General features: G+C 47.6%; 1 protein-coding gene across 1 annotated transcript in view; it reads right to left on the bottom strand.

Annotated features, from left to right (window-relative positions):
- Window positions 1–568: 568 nt before the first annotated feature.
- The window catches only part of LOC139276904 (deoxynucleoside triphosphate triphosphohydrolase SAMHD1-like), a 63049-nt gene continuing 42181 nt past the window's right edge, over window positions 569–21436 (bottom strand). The window contains exons 8-16 of the mRNA XM_070894899.1: window positions 20800–20900; window positions 19780–19888; window positions 18788–18879; window positions 18126–18241; window positions 17123–17262; window positions 10991–11083; window positions 3639–3743; window positions 3147–3284; window positions 569–639 (exon numbers count right to left, since the gene is read on the bottom strand). Coding sequence (XP_070751000.1) covers window positions 604–639; window positions 3147–3284; window positions 3639–3743; window positions 10991–11083; window positions 17123–17262; window positions 18126–18241; window positions 18788–18879; window positions 19780–19888; window positions 20800–20900 — 930 coding nt within the window. The 3' untranslated portion in view covers window positions 569–603. The remainder of the gene's footprint in view (window positions 640–3146; window positions 3285–3638; window positions 3744–10990; window positions 11084–17122; window positions 17263–18125; window positions 18242–18787; window positions 18880–19779; window positions 19889–20799; window positions 20901–21436) is intronic.

Here is a 21436-nt window from a genome sequence, read left to right as displayed (position 1 = left end):
GATGAGGAGCAATTTTTTTCTCTGAGGGTTGTAAATCTGTGGAATTCTCTCCCCCAGAGAGCTGTGGAGGCTGGGTCATTGAATATATTTAAGGCGGAGATAGACAGATTTTTGAGCAATTAGGGGATAAAGGGTTATGGGGAGGGCAGGGAAGTGGAGCTGAGTCCATGATCAGATCAGCCATGATCTTATTAAATGGCAGAGCAGGCTCGAGGAACCAAATTCTATTTTTTAAGTTCTTAAACTGTATGCTGAAGAGATATAATGCTGTATTAAACAGTCACGAGGTCTAAAGCAACTGCCGTACTCCCTCACCAAGCAATAAAATATTTCGGTATATATCCATTTAGATTTGGATTCATTCGCATGAATTTAAATGAGAAAACAATCGGAGCCATCACCAGTTTTGAAAACACCAAAAGGGAAAGGACTTTGGCGACTGAGTGATCCCACGTGAATGCAACAACTCACTCGGCATTCACAGGAAAGTCCCATTCTCTCAACTTGAAAAGCTTCACCTTGGGCCTATGACTATTGGCATGGCGATAGAACTGGAGCTCAGCTTTGGGATCAGAGTCGTCATTGTCACTGTCGCTCTCGCTGTCAGGGATTGGAAGCAGCGGTGCCTTCATCATCATCCTGTAAGTAGGTATGAAAGTGAAACTATTAACTACTGCTTTTTTTGAAGAGAGAATAATTATCTTGTTTAAACTTCACATTGTAAAATATTTTTATAAAATTTGTGTTTGTAAGTCTGTCAGCCACCCAACTTGAGCACAAAATCCAGGCTGACACTCGCCCTGTCGGAGATGCTGCCTCTCATGTGGGACGTAAAAGATTACAAGATACTATTTCGAAGAAGAGCATGGAAGTTCTCCTTGGTTTGCTGTCCAATATTGACGAGATCGCAAAGTCTCTGTTTAAAGAATGGACTCAGTCGAGAATATTTCGTGGACTTTATGGAATTTTTCTGAGGGTATTTTCCCTGTGATGGGATCACCATGTGCAGAGAGACCGCATGGCAGTTGGCTGTGACAAAAGAACTATCAGTCATCCAGAATGTATGGGTTCGCCCGCCAGTCCCAGTAAAAGGAAGGGGACCATTGACAAAGGGGCTCAGAAATCTGAGGCACTCATTAACTTGAAGCCATTAGAAAGCCACTCTAATATGCAAAAGCACTTCTCACCTTCATCGCAGAAGAGAAGCAGAACATTGAACCCACTAGCCTGGCCAGCCAAAGAGGAGCCAATCTTTTCCCAACACAAAGACCAAGATATGTCCCAGACTCAGGGCCATTTGTCTAATCACGGAATACACATGGGTCTGATGATGGTCCATCACTGACTAAGCACCGGAGTGCTTAGAAACAAAAGGATTTTGAAGATTGGCAGGAAAGATAGGGATAGCAAGACTCCTATAAAAATAGACCCTCTTCCACCATTTTCTCTCTCTCGCTCCACTAAAATCGACATAACAAGAAGTACCAGGAGAGGAAGCCGCAGTTCCGCAGAAGAAGCCGCTGAGACTGAGAACCGCATACCGCTCACAGGGTACGGCCTCCAAGCAGTGACTTCCCACAGCTGAGCTGAGCGATCGAGACCAACTGTGTGAGGTGGTGAACAAGGTCGCGAGTGTCCCAAGCCGGTAACCAGATCCCAGACTAAGCTGGGTGAGGTGTAAGGGCTCAGGGTTTTTCTCAGAAGTGAAGCTTTTCGAGGCTATTCTGGGGAGGAAGCTTCGTTGGGTTAGCCAGGTGAAGGGGCTTATGTGACTGGGTAATTCGTTGGTCGGGGTGGAGTTAGAATCCACCACAGCAACAAAGGAATTACTGCATGTTATAGGTCTTCAGTTTTGTACTGTACATGTGTTGTTTGTAATCTGGATCTTATTCTCCACAGAGACAGTGATTTTATTTAGTAGTGCATGTTTTAGCCAGTGTATGTTAGATCAAATAAATATAAGTATGATTTTTCACCGAAGCATTCCCGTCCGTGATTCATTCCATTTACACTCTGAATAATAATCCCCGGGTGTAGAATTTTCATAAGGCGGGGGCGATTCGAACTGTCCATCTAGCAATTGGGCCAGTATTTATCCCTCACCCAACATCACTAAAAACAGATTATCTGGTCATTATCACATTGCTGTTTGTAGGAGCTTGCTGTGCACTAATTGGCTGCTGCGATTCCTACATTACAACAGTAACTCTGCTTCAAAAAGTACTTCATTGGCTGTAAAGCGGTTTGGGGCATCCTGAGGTTGTGAAAGGTGTTATATGAATGCAAACCTTTCTTTTGAAGTACTATTTTGCAGCTGACTGAGACACCAGTCAGTGACTCTTATTACTTAGTTTCTGAAACCCAATCATGGCATAAAGGCCCTGGGCCTTCACTAGCATGGCTGTGACCAGGAACACTCAGGGTGCAGAGACACTGACTACCATGCACTCTGCTCCCACACACTGCAAAAATTCCTTCGCGAGCTACAGCCAATTCCCCTTGAAATTATAATGGATAAATTGAACAATTCTGTGTCAGTCATGGAGGATTTCCTCTATGGGCTATGTATAACAAATTGTAAATGCATTGTGTATAACCCCCGCCCACCCTGTTCCCACCACCTTTGGCAGCCATGACTTCAGCTGTCTAGGTCCTGTGCTCTGAAATTCCCTGCCTAAAGCCCTGTGCCTCATCATCTCCCACCTCTTAAAACCCAACCCCTTGATTAAGCATTTGGTTACGCCTCTTAACAATGTCTTCTTTGGTTTGGTGTCCATTTAGGTCTGAATGCATCATTGTAAAGTGCCTTGAGACGCTTATCTACGTTAAAGGTGCTAGATAAATGCAAGGTGTCGTTATTGCGTGAACTTCCCTTATTTGCAAAATTTTTTCTGCCTCGGTTTAACATCTCATCCGACACTGTAGCGTCAGCTTAGATCATGTGCTCAAGTCTCTGGAGTGGGATTTGAATCCTCAACCTTCTCAGGAAGTGCTGCATTCTGCTGAGCAAATAGAGGACAAACCCATGACAAGAGAAGCTCTTGCAACTACAACACTGAGGCTCAATAGTGATTACCTAGGTATGCAACACGACCACAGAGAAAATCAGAAACTACAACATTCCAGTGGGGTCTCCACCTCCCTACCTTGGAGTCCGTGAAGTTCCTGTTGCTGCACCACTGTTCAAAGTGTTTCTGGGCTGCTTCCAAACTTGGCTTGTCGGTCCTCTTGCAGTACACTTGGATTAGCTGCTCTGAAAATCTCTCCGTTATCAGCTGAGGCACCTGGGTGGGCACACGAGAGAGAAACTTGATATCCACATGCGTTAACAACAAACTGACAAGGATGGAATTTCGAGTACAATGGAGTGAGCTATGATACCGGGTTACAGTGAGTTAAGGGCTGGATCCCAGCTCTGTTATCCTTTGATCTGCAGAGACGACTAACACCTCAAGAGGCTGAGGAGCAAACCAAGAGCAGGAGCAATCTCCAGACCGCTGACCCAGGCCTTCCATATGGCTGTCCCACAGCAGCACTGGGAGTCGGTAACACGCCTGCCCTCAGTTGGAGCATGACTGCAGAGAGTTGAGATTTATAAAGCCATATTAGGAGCAGGATTTGTTGCTTGTTCAAGTTACCTGGTCTTTAGGGATTTTGATTGCCTTGTCGGGATCGGTTTTGGAGTAGAACCAAACCTTTTCAATTGGATCTTTTTCCTTCATCCCGTAGTCCAACAGAACAACCTAAATAAGCAAAAAATGATGTTGAAATCTTTTTAAAATTTCCAATTGCTGGTGCTGTTGGACGTTGCTCACGCTTCCGGAGTGGTACTTGAACCCACAACCTACCGATTCAGAGGAAAGAGTACCATCCACAGAGCCGTGGCTGAGACCATTGAGGGCCAGCCCCTGCGATGGTAACTTCCTGATGGCCAGGGGCAACAGAAGTTCTGTTTTTCCTGAGAGGAAATAGTGACAGTTTGATTTATCGAGAAGGTGCACCCTGCTTGTCAGAATAACTATGAACAAAATAAATGAGGGATAAAAGTGCCCTACCCATGCCACCGTACTTTTGGCTGAAGGAAGATTTGAGAAGATACAAGGTTAGAGAGAGAGGATCAAACAACACGGAGCCGAAATTGCCCACCGCCCAAAACGGGGCGCGCCCTCCGTGCGGCGGAGATGCCGTCGATATTCGGTAATTTGAAGTTTTTTCTGGTCGGGGTGGATGTTGTGGTGGCTGAAGGGGCGGAAGTGCCCTTGTAGCAGCTCGGCCTCCCCGACCAGTCATCAGCGTGATGTGTACAACGTTCCTCCCCTTCAGTGAAAGTGGAGGGCTGCTGCAAACTCTGCATCTTTCTCGTATAGGTTCACTGGGTCACCAGGGAGGGTTTTGGCCAGGCCAGCAACCTGGCACCCAAGAGGTGAACCCGGGGGCATAATTGTTGCCCCGACCTGGCAGTCGACCGACAATAAAAAATTAAATGGCGTCGCCGGCAGAGCCACCTCCTCTTTAAGGGTGGCCACGCCTCCGGCCAACAAGAAGTGCACCGACAGAAATTAGCAGCCCCTCCGCGGAGTCTCATTGGCCATTCCACGCCGCCCCGTGGCCGCTGCTTTCAGGTGACCAGACGCCTTATCGAAAGCCCCACGTAAATAAGACACAAGATAAATTCTAATTTTATTCTGGACCAAATCGTGAAATATTTATAAACAAAATACTGCAGCATAATTTATGTTCCAGTTTGTAGAGATTTTGCAGAGGCTGCCTTGCTCGCGTTTGATTCCTGCTCATAACAGACCTTGGTGAGAATGAGGAAAGGCATAGCAAGTTTTAACTAAACAAGTATAAAATGGATCTGCTGAACTCTGCAGGGAGGATGGTGCATGTATCTCTGTGTTGGGCCAATGAGATATCAACGGTCGAGCAATTTCGCTTTGTCCAGTAGAATCAGAGCCTGTGCTTGAAAGGAGGTCAATTCAAAACTAATCAGTGAAAACATTGGGGGTAATTTTAATGTTTTGGTTCCCCCACGCGCTGTGTAGATTTAACCCCACAGCGTGCATCTGACATCACTGACAGTTTCCCAGCCTGATTGAATGTTGGAGCCGAGGCTTCAGGACCAGTTCTGATCCCTGAACTCAGGGGGGGGTGTCCGATCGCAGGTGCGGAGGTGTCTAATGGTGGGGGAGCTTGCGGGGGTCCGAAGGAAGCAGTCCTGCTCTCCCGGCCCACAAGGAGTGTTCCCCGAGGTTGCCCTCATCTCACCACAGCTGCCGGGATTCCCAAGGCAAAGCACGTTAAATCTGAGGCTTCCTGCCTCATTTATTTATAGTGGCAATTCTGTCCTACTTGAGCCAGGAGGGCCAATGCTGACTGGTTACTCAGCTCATCATCATAGGCAGTCCCTCGAACGAGGATGCCTTGCTTCCACATGAATTCACAGATGTTTCAATGAAGGACCCGATGTACCAATTGAAGGGATGGAAGATGCCTGTGCGTGATTTTTTTTAACGTGTGGTGACCGCTTCACATCAGCCACCAGATGGGCTTGACAGAGCTAGGCCTTTATCCAGTGGCAAGGTGTCATGTACGTAGACCATGTATACTAACTATATAGTCACATAAGGTGTGCCACCAGAGGGCACTGCGGTGGGAGACCTGAGGGTCACCTGCATAGGTGTGCAGGGCCCAGTATAAAAGGTTGCCCACCATGCTTGTGTCTCACTCTGGAGTTACAATAAACGGGACTAAGATCGCAACAGCTGAAGTACAATACTAGACCTCGTAGAGTATTAAAGATGTAACAACTGGCAACGAGATTACGAACTTTCATGCAAAAATGACTAACAGTGTATTAGAAAAGTTCTCAGAGGGAGAAGATTGGGAAGCCTTTACGGAGCGGCTCAACCAATATTTCACAGCAAACGATTTGGTAGGCGATGATCCGGCCACGCTGGCAGATAAGCGCAGAGCTATCCTGTTGACTAGTTGTGGGCCTGCGATCTACGGCCTCGTTAGGGACTTGCTTGCACCAGAAAAAACAATGACCAAGTCATACGAGGAGCTGAAAGTGCTAATTCAGGACCAACTCAAACTGAAGGAGAGCATCCTCATGGTCAGGCACCGATTCGATACACACCGCCGCTCCGAGGGCCAGGAAATCGCGAAGTACGCTGCGACCTCAGGAGGCTGGCAGGACCGTGTGAATTCGGCGCATCCCTCACCAATGCATTGAGGGACGTCTACGTAATTGGCATCGGTCATGAGGCCCTTCTTTACAGGCTACTGTCTGCCGAAACCACCGTCATACTGCATCAGCATCAGCCAGGCGTTCATGACCTCAAGCTGCAGCTTCAAGCAGATGATGACTCACTATCAGGACTCAAACCCGGCAAGTACTGTAAATAGAATGGCACCTTTCACAGGCAGAATTGTTGAACGTGAACCTGCCCAAGGCAGAGCATACAGGCCCCCGAGTCTTTTAACTCAGAGTCCGCCGAGGGGTGCAAAGGTAAGTCGCGTAGCACCATGCTGGCGGAGATAATCACAGGGCTCATCAGTGTCGGTTCAGAGACTGTGTGTGCAAAGGCTGCAGCACAAAGGGCCACCTCCAGCGAATGTGCAAAAGAGCTGTGACTCACCACATGGAAGAGGAGTCAGCAGATGGCTGTGAATCTAGCGCGGATTACGAGGAGATGGCTAGAGAGGCAGCTCAGTCCCAGGACGAAGTCTATGGAGTATATACCTGCACCACAGATTGTCCTCCAGTGATAATGGAAGTCGAGATAAATGGTGTACGAGTCTTCATGGAAGTTGACACGGGGGTGAGTCAGTCAGTAATGAGGCAGGAAGCTTTTGAGAGGCTATGGAACGATCAAGCTGAACGACCCAAGCTGGTCCTGGTTCAGGCAAAGCTGCGCACCTACACCAAGGAACTGATATCAGTTGTTGGTAGTGCAGATGTAAGTGTATCCCATGATGGCGCGGTGCACAATTTACTATTGTGGATTGTTTCAGGTGATGGACCAACATTACTTGGAAGAAGATGGATGGGGAAGATTCATTGAAACTGGGAAGACTTCATCCCTCCAGCGATCGACATCCCCCGTGCTCAGAGGCAGAGCAAATCCCCACCTTCGGTTGGACCAGGCGCCGGAGAGCAGATCCGCGCAGCCCCTCAGGCACAGACCGCTCATCACGACTGCGTGTCGATGATCCGGCCGAGACAACCTGAATGCACCTTCCTGGTTTCAGTGGCAGTACGCCTGGGAAGGAAAACTAGATCTGAGGGTGCCTTCCCAGCTTTAGTGGCAGAATCCCTGGGAAAGAAGATCACGGCAGTCAACATCATGGACAGGGAAAAGATGGCGTCCAAACCATGAGGTGCACGCTAATGGAACAATGACACGTGGTTTCATGCAAGGAAGACGATTGGGGTAAAAGTAGTAAGGCCATTTTAAAGGAGGCCAGCAACCCGCCATTTTTGAATGAACTGCTTGAAATTGGTAACCAATGTAAAAGTCCAGCTGTAACGGGCAAAGTGTTGTTGAGAGATGTCGGGTGCAAATTGCAATCAGCCAATGTAGCGGGCGAACACCTAACAGTCGGATACAGGTCCAGCGGGCTACCCAATGCTGTAGCCTGTCTCCCCAGGACCAGAACGATGTACAATAAAATGTGCCCACAGATGACAGAATTAGTCAAGCCACAGATTAAATGTTCCCCGGAAAGCAGAGGCACCGGTAGTGATACCCTGCTTCAGATCGGTTTAACATTGCAGGCACCCGATGGCATGAACCGCCACGGGCCAGAAACAGTAAACTGCATCTATGCTCGCAGTCGGCTACCCGGCCCACCACCTGGGTGGAAAAGGCGCAGCCCACAAACCCTCTCGCCACCACGGCAATGCCCAAGAGCGAAGGGTCACCACAACGGCTCCTCCGAGCGGGGCCTGGACCAGCCAGGACCCCAAACTAGAGAGTGCTCACAACGGTGCTCTCAAGGAAAGCGAGTCAGCAGTCCCCTGCGAACTGCTAGACAAGACGAGGCAGCCCCACCGTCACTTACACGAAATGCTCACTCGCTCAGACCGCTTCCCAGGGAGCAGCAGCGACTCTGTGCAAACGAAAAGGACAGGGAGGTCACAGACACATCAGCTGTCTTTGGGTCTGCCCGACACTAGGAGTAACGGCAAGAGCCCTGAGCTCTGGCAACTCGATCAAAATGAGCTCACCTCGCCCACAGACCCACTAGCATGGGGTACTGCACCGCCACCAGACGACCCGGATCTCATCCGGCCGTGCTGGAACTAGACTGTCCTTGTGTACCTGTACCGATATACCTGTAATGATCATGTAAATGTACCACACAAATAGAAACGCAATTGTAATCCACCCAACAAATGTACCAAGATGTAAATGTAAAACCCATGTGATGAACTTGAATGCAACTTGCCTGTAACGGGCCATTAGCATGATCTCTGTGTGGGGGGGGGGAGAATGGAGTAGTTATGGACTCACAACCAGAAACCACAGGGACCTCCACTGGCAACAAATCTCACTACCAACCCACGCAAGCTAGAAGCAACCCTCAAATGATCAACCAGGAAGAGCAAAGCCCAGGTCACCAGCAATGTACGAGTCAATTTGCATTAAAGACTTGGGGGGAAGTGATGTCATGTATGTAGACCATGTATACTAAATGTATAGTCACATAAGGTGTGCCACTAGAGGGCACTGCAATAGGAGATTTGAGGGTCACCTGCATAGGTGTGCAGGGCCCAGTATAAAAGGCTGCCCACCATACTTGTGCCTCACTCTGGAGTTACAATAAATGGGACTAAGGTCACAACAGCTCAAGTACAATACTAGACCTCGTGGAGTCATTCATAAGACGTAACACAAGGCTTAACCAGGACGACTGGAGACCTGCTCTGCTGCATGGACCTAGTGTGCACACATATCGCAGTGTGGGCTGGCCCGTGCTGCCCCTGGGCCCTCGGCTCTTCGGGGCCCCGTACCCTTATCTGTCGCACTGCCGCACGATCTCTCACCACTTCTCTGTCACAAACCAGTGCAGTAATACGGAGGCACTTTAAGAGGATGTGGGCATCAAAATTAGGAAAGCTTAAATTAAAAAAATTTACTATATTCTGGGGAGATTCTCGATTAGAATATGGAAAACAGAACTGTGCTACAGGTATTTAAAAACAACTCTGGAGACATACCTGAAATCTATAGACCAGTTAAGTTTAATACAAGCAGGAAAAACAGAAAGTATTTTGAGCGATCTAGAGGGGCATGGGTTTGAGACATCACACAGGGAAATGGTACAAATGAACGTGGATTTAAAAACAAAACATTTTAGGAACAGGAAAAGGATATATATGGCCTTTAGGTTGAGCTCAAATCCATCTTCTCACCTTGTCCCTCTTTTTATTCAGAAATGTATCTAACTGTCTGTCTGTTGGACTCATGTATGTGCTTTATTGGTTACACATATTTGCTTTATTAGTTGTGCATGATCTCTGCTTTGTGAATCCATGTAAAGCAACGTCATCATCATTATCATAGGCAGCCCCTCGGAATCGAGGAAGACTTGTATCCACTCGAAAAATGAATTCTTAGGTGGTTGAATAATCCAATACAAGAGCCACAGTCCCTGTCACAGGTGGGACATATAGTCGTTGTGGGAAAGGGTGGGTGGGACTGGTTTACCGCACACCCATTCCGCTGCCTGCGCTTGATTTCTGCATGCTCTCGGCGATGAGACTCGAGGTGCTCAGTACTCTCCCGGATGCACTTCCTCCACTTAGGGTGGTCTTTAGCCAGGGACTCCTAGGTGTCAGTGGGGATGTTGCACTTTATCAAGAAGGCTTTGAGGGTGTGCTTGTAACGTTTCCTCTGCCCACCTTTGGCTAGTGTGCCGAGAAGGAGTTCCATGTAGAGTGCTTGCTTTCGGAGTCTCATGTCTGGAACTGATCAAGTGTGGTCAGTGTTTCAATGCTGGGGATGTTAGCCTGGTCGAGGATGTTAACATTGGTGCGTCTGTCCTCCCAGGGGATTTGCAGGATCTTGTGGAGACATCGTTGATGGTATTTCTTCAGCGACTTGAGGTGTCGACTGTACATAGTCCATGTCTGTAAGCCATACAGGAGGGCTGGTATTACGACAGCCCTGTAGACCATGAGCTTGGTGGCAGATTTGAAGGCCTGGTCTTCAAACACTCGTTTCCTTAGGTGGCCGAAGGCTGCACTGGCGCACTGGAGGCGGTGTTGAATCTCATTGTCAATGTCTGCTCTTGTTGATAAGAGGCTCCCGAGATATGGGAAGTGGTCCACGTTGTCCAGGGCCGTGCCGTGCAACAGCATGCATACCAATAGCATTCATTACAATCATTCTGTACTCCATGCATAATAGCAGTCCCTCCCTTTTTCTCCCCTGGTCACACATTCTTGAAATTGGTCCAAAATTTTATTTTTTAATTACCAATATATGTGATTGCCTCATGTCGAGAACTAAAGATTTTTCACACAATTTAATCCAACCAGATTTTCACCATGGCCATAATAAAAATGTGGTTTTAATATGTATTTATTGTGACCCTCAGGTCTCCCACCGCAGTGCCCTCTGGTGGCACACCTTATGTGACTATACAGTTAGTATACATGCTCTACATACATGACATCACTTCGCTGCACCTCACAAACAAGCTAAACCTCTCCTCAGCCAATGCCCACATACACACGCTACCCAGCAGAGATCGATGAGCCAGAAGAGAGAACACGAGCGGATTTTCACCCTCCCAAGCGTAGACGTACAGAAGTTAATCACGGTGCTTCAGTTACTTCATGGGCTAAAATCAGTAGAGACCAGGATTTGACCCATAGCTCATCAGGGATGTACCCACTGTGTAGAATCAGTGCCCTCATACAGTAGCCAGTTGGGGGGAGAATTCTCTTGCTCATCCTTAACCATCCATTACTTACATTTACTATGAAATCGTTTGCAGTGAATTTGACATCTACAGACGATGATGGCTCAACAGCGGCCACCTTGCCAGCCAGCTTGTCGAAATCTTCCTGAAACATAAAGCATATTGTGATGGGTTTGTCCTAAAATTGGATTTATACAAAAATAAACTCAATTTACAAATAAACATCCACCACAATTGACAGCAAAAAAAATATATATTAAAAGGTCACGTTGCAAAAGCTTTTCCAGGGCTTCCCAACAGCTCAGCAAATTCATCCATGGGCTACCTGAGCGGTATAACAACAACTTGCATTTATATAGCGCCTTTAACGTAGTAAAACATCCAAAGGCACTTCACAGAAGGGTTATCAGACACAAAGTGACACTGAGCCACATAAGGAGTCATTAGGACAGATGGCCAAAACTTGGTCAAAGAGGTAGGTTTTAAGGATCGTCCTAAAGGAGGAAAGATATAGAGGGGGAGAGGTTTAGGAAGGGAATTCCGGAGCTTAGTGCCCAGGCAGCTGACGGCACGACCAGCAATGGTGCAGCGAATGAAATTGGGGATGCGCGAGAGGCCAGAATTAGAGGAGCGCAGAGATCTCGGAGGGTTGTGGGGCTGGAGGAGATGGGGAGGGGCGAAGCCATGAAGCGATTTTAAAACAAGGATGAGAATGTAATTTTGAAGCATTGCTGGAAAGGGAGCCAATGTAGGTCAGTGAATAGGGGCGATGGGTGAACGGGACTGGGTACGAGTTAGAATACATATATTTGAAAAAGGAAACAAGAATTTAGTGGTGGTAGGGGGGCGGGGAGGGGAGGTGAAGAGCAAACAGGATGGGGCTGCAGAATTAGCACAGAATAGGAATCGAGCAGCAAAACTGCAGACAAGTTAGGTGTCATGTATTTAACCATCTTGCAATGACATAGTCATGTAACTGTAACTCATGTACACTGTACTTATACCCTAGAAATGCACACCCTGACCACAGGGGGTGAACTTGCAGGAGACACTCCTCACCTGGATTTCCAGATATAAAAGGGGAGGTCCCACCCAGGGTCAGCACTCCTTAGTCCTGGCAATAAAGGTGAAGGTCACAGAGTGACCGTGTCTGATGTATCTATGCCTCGTGTGAGTTTGTAGTAAGGGGCAGGGACACTACATTTGGCGACGAGAAACGGGAATCACCGAACCACAAGGATGACCACCGGTGGCGCAGAGGAACGTTACTGTGTGGGTGAGGACTGGGACGACTTCGTGGAAAGACTCCAGCAGAGCTTTGTCACAAAGGACTGGCTGGAAGAGACAGAGGCTGACAAGTGGAGGGCGCATTTATTGACTAGCTGCAGACCACAGACATATGGGCTGATGAAAGACCTGCTCGCTCCCCAAAAGCCGGCGGACAAGTCCTTTGAGAGCTCAGCCAGCTGATCAGTGAGTATCTCAAGCCGGCGAATAGCGTACACACAGCCCGGCACTGGTTCTACTCTCACCGGCATCAGGAGGGACAAAATGTCTCGGATTTCGTGGCAGAACTGCGGCGCTTGGCCAGTCTCTGTAAGTTCTCCAATGCCTGCAGGGGGGAGATGTTAAGGGACTTTTTCATCGAGGGTATTAATCATGCCGGCATTTTCAGGAAGCTCATAAAGACTAAAGACTTGACTTTAGAAGGGGCGGCGTTGATAGCTCAGACCATTATGGCAGGGGAAGAGGAGACCAAGCTAATTTACACACGCAGCTCTGGTCCAAAGGTGGCGACGGACCAGGGAGTTAACATGGTGAACGCAGCTCGGGACCCCGCAGGCAGGCAAGGGCATTTCCAAACCGCCCAGGCAGCAATGGGCTCTAGGGTGGGCCTGCAACAAGAACAATGGAAAGGGGATCAGCAATTCACGCCATCTCAAGGAACAATGCGTCCCGCGATGGGACCATTAACACCCACCATCAGAGTGTTTAGAAACAGCCAAATGGGCAATCAGAGAGGAATGCCTGGTAATAGTCCTTTTGTTAACAGCAATCTCAATCTCAGCTCATGCTGGAGGTGCGGGGGTAGACACACTGTGAAAAGCGGCAGGTTCTAGCAATATACCTGTAGGATTTGTAATGTCAGTGGACATTTGGCCAGGATGTGCAAAAAGGCAGTAGCGAGGCTAATCTGCGAGACAGAGGAACCAGACAAGGGGTCTGCAACGCAGGATGAAACCTGGGGTAAAGCCATAGATGCTGAAGTTCAGCGGGTTCATGTGGTTGACGTCCATAGCTCATACACTAAAACGCCACCCATGATGATGAAAGTCTTACTGAATGGCAACCCGGAGCACATGGAGCAGGATACGGGAGCTAGCCAGTCACTCATGAGCGCCCAACAATTTGAGAGACTATGGCCACACAGAGCTAGCAGGCCCAAACTGAAACGCATTGAGACGCAGCTACGGACATACACCAAAGATATCATCCCAGTGCTGGGCAATGCAAACTTGATGGTAACACATAATGGATTACAGGACCGTTCTGGGAAATGGCCCCGCGCTTTTGGGGAGGAGTTGGCTAGCTGAGATGAATTGGAAATGGGGGGATGTGCACGCCATTTCATCCGTGGAGCGAAGTTCATGCTCACAGGTCCTGCAAAAGTTCGGGTCATTGTTTCAACCTGGTGTCGGAACGTTCAAGGGCACTGAAGTAGTGATACGCATCACTCCGGACGCCAGACCAGTGCACCACAAAGCCAGAGCGGTGCCGTACGTGATGCGTGAGAAATTTGAATGTGAACTGGACAGGCTGCTCAGAGAGGGCATAATTTCGGCTGTTGAATTCAACGACTGGGTAAGTCCCATCATTCCCGTCCTCAAAGCAGATGGCTCGGTTAGGATTTGTGGCAACTACAAAGCCACCATCAACCGAGTATCGCTGCAAGACCAATACCCGCTTCCGAGAGCGGAAGACCTTTTTGCCACGCTGGCAGGCATTTAGGGCTGTTCACGAAGTTGGACCTCGCTTCGGCCTACATGACTCAGGAACTGGCTGAAGAATCCAAGTTTCTGACACGCTGGCTGCATATGACTACACCTTACGGCACCATCCAGCCACAGAAAAATGCGCTGACTTGCTCAGCAGGCTCCCACTGGCCTCCGAGGGGGCGTCGGAGCAGAGCGCCAAGATGGTCATGGCCGTTGAGGCTTTTGACACTGCGGCTCCCCCATCACAGCCTGCCAGATCAAACTCTGAACCAACAGGGACCCCCTCCTATCCATGATAAAGAAATGTATCCTGACTGGGGATTGGGCGCCCGCACACAGGGCGTGCCCCGAGGAAGTCAGGCCGTTTCAGAGACGGATGGATGAGCTCTCCATCCAAGCCGACTGCCTGCTATGGGGCAGCTGGGTAGTCATGCCCCAGAAATGAAGGGCAACGTTCATCAGGGAACTCCACAGCGAACACCCTGGCATCGTGTTAATGAAGGCTATTGCCCGGTCACATGTATGGTGGCCGGGGATTGACTCAGACCTGGAACACTGGGTTCGCAGGTGCACGACGTGTGCCCAGCTGGGCAATGCCCCCAGGGAGGCCCCACTCAGTCCGTGGCCCACCAGGCCATGGTCACGTATTCACGTAGACTACGCTGGCCCGTTCATGGGGAAAATGTTCCTGATCGTTGTCGATGCTTACTTGAAGTGGATCGAGTGCATCATATTGAACTCGTGCATGACATCCATCACCGTGGAGAGTCTGCGTACGGTTTTCGCGACCCATGGCTTGCCGGACATCGTGGTCAGCGACAATGGCCCGTGTTTCACCAGCCATGAATTCCAGGAGTTTATGTCGGGCAATGGTATCCAGCACGTCCGGGCAGTGCCATTCAAGCCGGCTTCCAATGGCCAGGCGGAACGTGCGGTCCAAGTCATAAAACAGGGCATGCTACGCATCCAAGGACCCTCCCTTCAGTACCGCCTAACGCGCCTCCTGCTGGCCTACAGGTCCCGCCCGCACTCGCTCACGGGAGTCCCGCCAGTGGAACTCCTCATGAAATGCATGCTCAAGACGCAGCTGTCCCTCATTCACCCAGCCCTGGCAGACATTGTTAAGGGCAAGCGCCAGTCCCAAACCGAGCTCCATGATCGAAACTCAAGGGGGAGGTGTATAGAAATAGATGACCCGATATTTGTTCTTAACCATGCTTTGGGACCCAAGTGGCTTGAGGGCACCGTAATTGGCAAAGAAGGAAATAGAGTCACGGTGGTCCGACTAAACAATGGGCAGATAGGCCGCAAACACTTGGACCAAGTAAAGAAAAGGTTCAGCATAGACACGGAGGAACCTGAAGAAGAGCATGAGATGTCACCCACACCACTGCCAGCGGACGAGCAACAAGGACAGTCCTCAGCATGCACAGTCTCTGTGGCCAGCTCGGACAGGCCGGAATCACCTCAAGTGACAGAGATGCATGCCGAGGCTCAGCCACCAGAGCCACAACTGCGGCGCTCCACGAGAGAGCGTCGACCACCTGACAGACTTAACCTCTGAAACAAAAGGACTTAAGGGGGGAGGTGATGTCATGTATTTAACCATCTTGCAATGACATAGTCATGTAACTGTAACTCATGTACACTGTACCTGTACCCTAGAAATGCACACCCTGACCACAGGGGATGAACTTGCAGGAGACACTCCTCACCTGGGTTTCCAGGTATAAAAGGGGAGGTCCCACCCAGGGTTAGCACTCCTTGGTCCTGGCAATAAAGGTGAAGGTCACAGAGTGACCGTGTCTAATGTATCCATATCTCGTGTGAGTTTGTAGTAAAGTGCAGGGGCACTACATTAGGAGGTAATGATAAGATCACGAGGTCAGCAAGGACAGTGTTGTAGAAATCAAGCTGGGTGAGAAAGGTATGGACAAGGGTTTAGCAGCAGTGGGAATGAGGTAGGAACATGAGCAGCAAATGTTCCAAAGATGAAAGCAAGTGGTCATGGTGCCCAGTTTCTGGCACAAGCCAAGCAGGGTTTCTTCAATCATGCTGATGATGAGCTAGACAGAAAGTTCTGGCTTATTCACAACTTGATGTCAGAAAAGCATTTGGACAGTACAGCAGTGATGGAGTCAAGGGAGGAGAGGTGTTGGGCATCATCAGGAAGCATGTGGAAACTGGCCCCATGTTTATGGGTAACGTCACCAAGGTGCATTACAGAGGTGCCTAGATATCTGAAAGCAACACCACTGTCCACCTAGTGCACAAACTAGTACATAGCATGGAGCTGGGAGGGTACAATGGTAAATACTCTTCCAGTAGGATTTCACTACAAAAAAAATGGCAGAATCTCCTGCCCAATGAGAATTGAAACCTAGGGATCCTTTCTCTGGAAAAGACCAAGAGGAAACCTGATAGAGGTCTTTAAAATGATGAAGGGATTCGATAGGATGGATGTGGAGAAACTACTTCCAATTGTGGATCGGTGCAAGTATAAGATAGCTACTAACAGATTAAATAAAGAATTTAAAAGAACCTCTTTACCAGAGAGTGATGAGAATGTGGAATTTGCTGCCACGTGGCGTGTTTGAAGCTAACAGCCCTAAGGCATTTAAATGGGAGACTTGACACATTCATGATGGAGAAGGGAATAGATGAGGGTTGTCAACTCTAGTTTGACATATTCCTGGAAATTTTCCTGGAAATCAAGTAACATTTGATCACATGACATTCAGTCATGTGACACCACTCACACTGCTTAATCACATGACATTTGATCAGGTGACATTTTCCCATGGTTTGCAAACATCATTGCATTGACCTTAGTTGAGTGTCAATATCACCAAGCCCTGAATAAAATATTTGACTTTTTGTTTTATAGTGAGATGAATAACATCATTTATAAATCAAAGAAAGAATAGAAAGATTTAAGGATAGGTCATGTTTAAATAAAAACTACAGCACATACAAGGACTGATTCTCCTGAGCTGCCAACTACAGCACTCGGGAGACCAATCACCCATTTCGGTAAATCCCGCCCAAAGCAGGAGGGTTGGGAACCCCAGGTGGGGCCATGTAATTAGAGTAGGAGGAGACCGTGTGGAGTGCAAACACCAGCATAGACTAGTTGGGCCGAAGGACCAGTTTGTGTGCTATACTGTAGAATACTATGTAATATTTACCGGTTGAATTATTGCCTCTGCTTCAGGCCGAATCTGCCCAATGAATTTGTACAGCTTGCGATGCAAGATATTGTTCAGGATTTTCTGTGCCTCTTGCAGTTGAGGTTTGGATGAATTCAGAATCTGTTGAAGGATATTGTCTGGAAAAATCACAAACCATGCTCCAGTCAACTAAAAGCATTGTTTCGTCTTCTTCCCATCAAAAAAACAGTAATATTTATATCAAAAAAAGCCCAGGGATTTTCATAATAATGTAGTCTTTGGGAACCAAAGAAGAAATCGGCAATGTTTGCTGACACTCTCCATTAGTTCAGAGTTTCTCTCTTCCCCTGACTTTGCTGCAGCCAGATTTCCCAGAAGGAATGATTTCCACAGAAATAATTCGAGAGAAATAAGAAACAAGGCAGTTATGCTTAACATTAATTATTTAGGCCACCATTGGAGCAGCGTGTCCAATACTGCGCACCACACTTCAAGAAGGAAGTGAAGGACTTTGAGAGGTGCAGAGGAGATTTACTGGAATTGTAGCAGGGATGAGGGACTTTAGTTATGTGGAGAGACTGCAGAAGTTTGGATTTTTCTCCTGAGAGCAGAAGCGGTTAAGGAAGAGATTTAATAGAGGTCTTCAAAATTATGAGTGGTTTTGATAGAGTAAATAAGGAGAAACTGTTTCCAGTGGCAGGAGGGTCGGTAGCCAGAGGAAACAGATTTTAAGATAATTGGCAAAAGAACCAGGATAGAGATGAGGAGATTTATTTTTACTACTGCGTTGTTGTGAACTGCCTGAAAGGGCGCTGGAAGCAGATTCAGTAGTTACTTTGAAAACGAAATTGGATATGTACTTGAAAAGGAAAAATGTGCAGAGCTGTGAAGAAAGTGCAGGGAAGTGAGTCTAATATATTCACAGAGCTGGCATTGGCACGATGGGCTTCCATTTTTGTTGTCAGATTCTGGCATTCAAAGAACAGCTTTAGATCTGACTGAATCACGCAACAATGCTCACCTGTGAGTTTGGTATAAGCCACCATGTCTTCAATTGCTGTGGACATTTTATAAATCTTCTCACCTGTACCGATTATCTCGATGTATGGATCCGCTAGCACCAGTGCCTCTTTGATCCTGATGGATTAAACGTTTTCAGAAACGTGTCAGCAATGTTTTCCAAACAAGAGGACCTTTAAATTGTTTGCACAGGATTCCAATGGCTCAGCGGGTAAATTCCTCGCCACCTGGAGTCAGACTGAGGCTCAGGGTCAATCGCTGGTCCGTACCGGGTTTGCACAGCAATGGTCTGCGATTGACCTCAACATCCTTAGGCATAAGGAGGGGGAAGATTAAAGAAAATCAGCCAGGGTTCCCTCTCTTGATCACCAGCCAACTGACTGATGCCGCAAAGTAAATACGTTTCCATCAGGTGAGGACCAGATGGACTTGACTTTGATGACTCTTGTGGGGATCAATCGGCTGCTGGCACTCACCGTCTTGGGGACACATTTGGGTTTAAGGCGCTAGCGGACTATGGAAAGTGGGGACCTGTACTTCAGCACGAGTCAGTACTTTCAGGAGAAAAGAAGAACATTTGAGGTAGAGTGAGAGAAATAAAAGAGAAAATAGATAAAAGAAACAGGTCCCAGAGAGGCACAGCTTCATTGCAGCAGTACTCACATGAGCTCCACAATTTTGACCACTCTATGCTGATAGGCTCTCCAATGCAAAATGTACCGTGTGTTAAACATGTCGTACAAGTTACCAACCTCCTGCAAGGAAAGACAGAAAAGTAGAATACTCCCTTGTCAATCACACTGCATCAGAAACAACATTGTTGGACAGATATCATGGAACAGAACTTAGCAACAAGTAATTCAGTTATAATTGGGGCACAAGGTAATTACAGAGGTGGAAGCCATCCAGAAGGATGTTAAAGTACCCCCGCTACCCACCCCCAATGCCACAATCGCTCCTTCAATGATTCTAGGGTTTTCACCACTACTAGTCTATCCAGGAGTCCATTCCATGTGTTGGCCAATAACAACCGCCTGACATCAGTCCTAAATGACTAGTTAGAATTTGTGGCCTTTTGCAATTTAATTATAAAGTATTTTCTGCATTTAGCTTTTCCATACCATGTACGATCAAACAGACCTATAAAAGATCACCTCCTGGACTCCTCCATTCAAGGCTGGAATGCCCAAGTTTATCAACATTCCTTCATCATCGCTCGGTCAAAGCCCTGGATCTCCCAGGCTAACAGCACTATGGCAGAACCTTCACCACACGGACTGCAGCAGTTCAAGAAAGTGGCTCACCTCTACATTCTCAAGGGCAACTAGTGATGGGCAATAAATGCTGGCCTTGTCAGCAACGGCCACATCCCGAGAATGAATATTTTTTTTAAATGCAACATGCCGTGAAGTTGTAGCTCACTGATTCTGGCCACAGTTCCTTATGCCGTAACGTCTATGATGGGTCTTGCCTTCAAAGAGGTTCCCAGAGGTAGGTAGCGGGGGAGGTAAATAATTGGGAGCTAGTGTAGAGTTAGCTGATGTCAATAGAGGTGCTATAATCAGCTTTAGTGGGCCTGAGCTAAGGTGGAGAAAATCAACCAGAAAAATCCACAAACTAAACAAGACTTCATTCCATCTCACAACATATGTCACCTTATCCCGAAAGCAAATGTGCATCACTTCACCAACTTTACAAACTCGAGCAAACTTGAGGAGACGTGCAGAGTCAAAGTTGTTCTTCATTCCCAAGTGGTAGCTGTCCCTTCAGAAAGAAGACAAGACATCATCACTCCCAGCTTTCACATCATCCCTGATTAAAGTGACGACACGTTCTGCTGAATAGTCACCAATAGATCCCCAAATGAAGAGATCAGTCAATGGGCTTGTACTTTACATTGTAAGCAAACTCCCCAGTGGGAAAAAGTGCTTCTGGACTTCACTGCTAAATGGCCTAGCTCTAATTTTATTATGCCACCTTGTTCTGAATTTCCCCACCAGAGGAATTTGTTTTTCTGTATCTATCATATTAAATCACTTTGTCATTTTGAACACCTTGATTAGATCACCCCTCAACCTTCTAAACTCAAAGGACTACAAACCATGTTTACGCAACCTGTGCTCATAATTTAACTCTTTCAACCTTGGTATTATTGTGCTGAGCAGTGGGAAAAGATGCTAAACAAGATTCAAATATATTTAAGTTATCCCAGCAGTCTTGTGTAGTCCTCAGCCAGACAGACTAGATAGTCACAGGTTGGATTACCAAGTCATGCTCAATCAGCTCATCACAGCCAAGCCAGCAGTTGAGGCAAGGTTCCCCCTTCCTGGCTCTCCAGCAGCTGGGAAGTGCAGATATACACAGCCAATGAGTTCAGCGTCAAGCTGAGCTGTGATGCCCCGTGTGGTCGAATAGCCCGCCAACATTCACACATGCAGAATCGCTACTTGACAGAGACACCAAAGGAGTACCAGTGGGTGTGGAACCGCACCTCAGTGAGAGTCAGCATCTTCAGATGCACCTTAAACACAGAGTGCTACTGTCCAGAAACTGCCACACTTGCTTTAAATTAACTTTATAATGTACCTGATGAGGTCCCACTCAGAAGAGACATGGATTAAAGAATGTTCATCACCAATTGATCAATGAGATCTATAGACCAAAGGTAGGCTTACCTGGTAAAGTAATCCCACTTATCAACATCAATCCCATTTGTCTTATTGGCAACGATGTCATACAGAAAGCCCTTCTCTTTAGGCCGGCCTTTGTAGGGCCACTGAAAAGACAAGATTTCAGAGTTAGCTATAAAAAGCAGCTCACAGGACAGTGAATATTGAGAACTGTCACTTGTTCTCTTTTTTCTCATCTCCCCCACTTTCCACACAATGTACAAGTGGAGCTGAAATGCGATAACTGGTCCAGTAGGCTGAGCTCTACCATACCATGCTGGGTCAGAATGCGGCATGGCACTACATCCAACAGATGGTTAACACCTGGTCCATTTCTCCCGCATAAACCAACCACCAGCACTTCTGTCCTCCAATGTTACCACTTTCCTCCCCTACACCCCCTCTGCTAACTCTGGAGATACTGTTGGGGCACGGACCCCAGGCACTGGCATTTCGCCCAAGTAACCAACCTTCACATAAGCCTTGACAACAAGCACCAGCGGACTATTCAACCATGGAAGACATCAGAGCAAAACCTTTTCTTGTCTTCACCCAACGTCACACACACATACTTTTAACCAAGCGTCACAGGATAGCAAACAGGAGCTGCAATCAGGCTAATCTTTCCCCTTCCGAGCTCAGA

Source organism: Pristiophorus japonicus, chromosome 12, assembly GCF_044704955.1.
Source record: "Pristiophorus japonicus isolate sPriJap1 chromosome 12, sPriJap1.hap1, whole genome shotgun sequence".
Classification (NCBI taxonomy): Eukaryota; Metazoa; Chordata; class Chondrichthyes; family Pristiophoridae; genus Pristiophorus; species Pristiophorus japonicus.
Note: the sequence above shows the minus strand (reverse complement) of the source record. Positions and strands in the feature narration are given on the sequence as shown.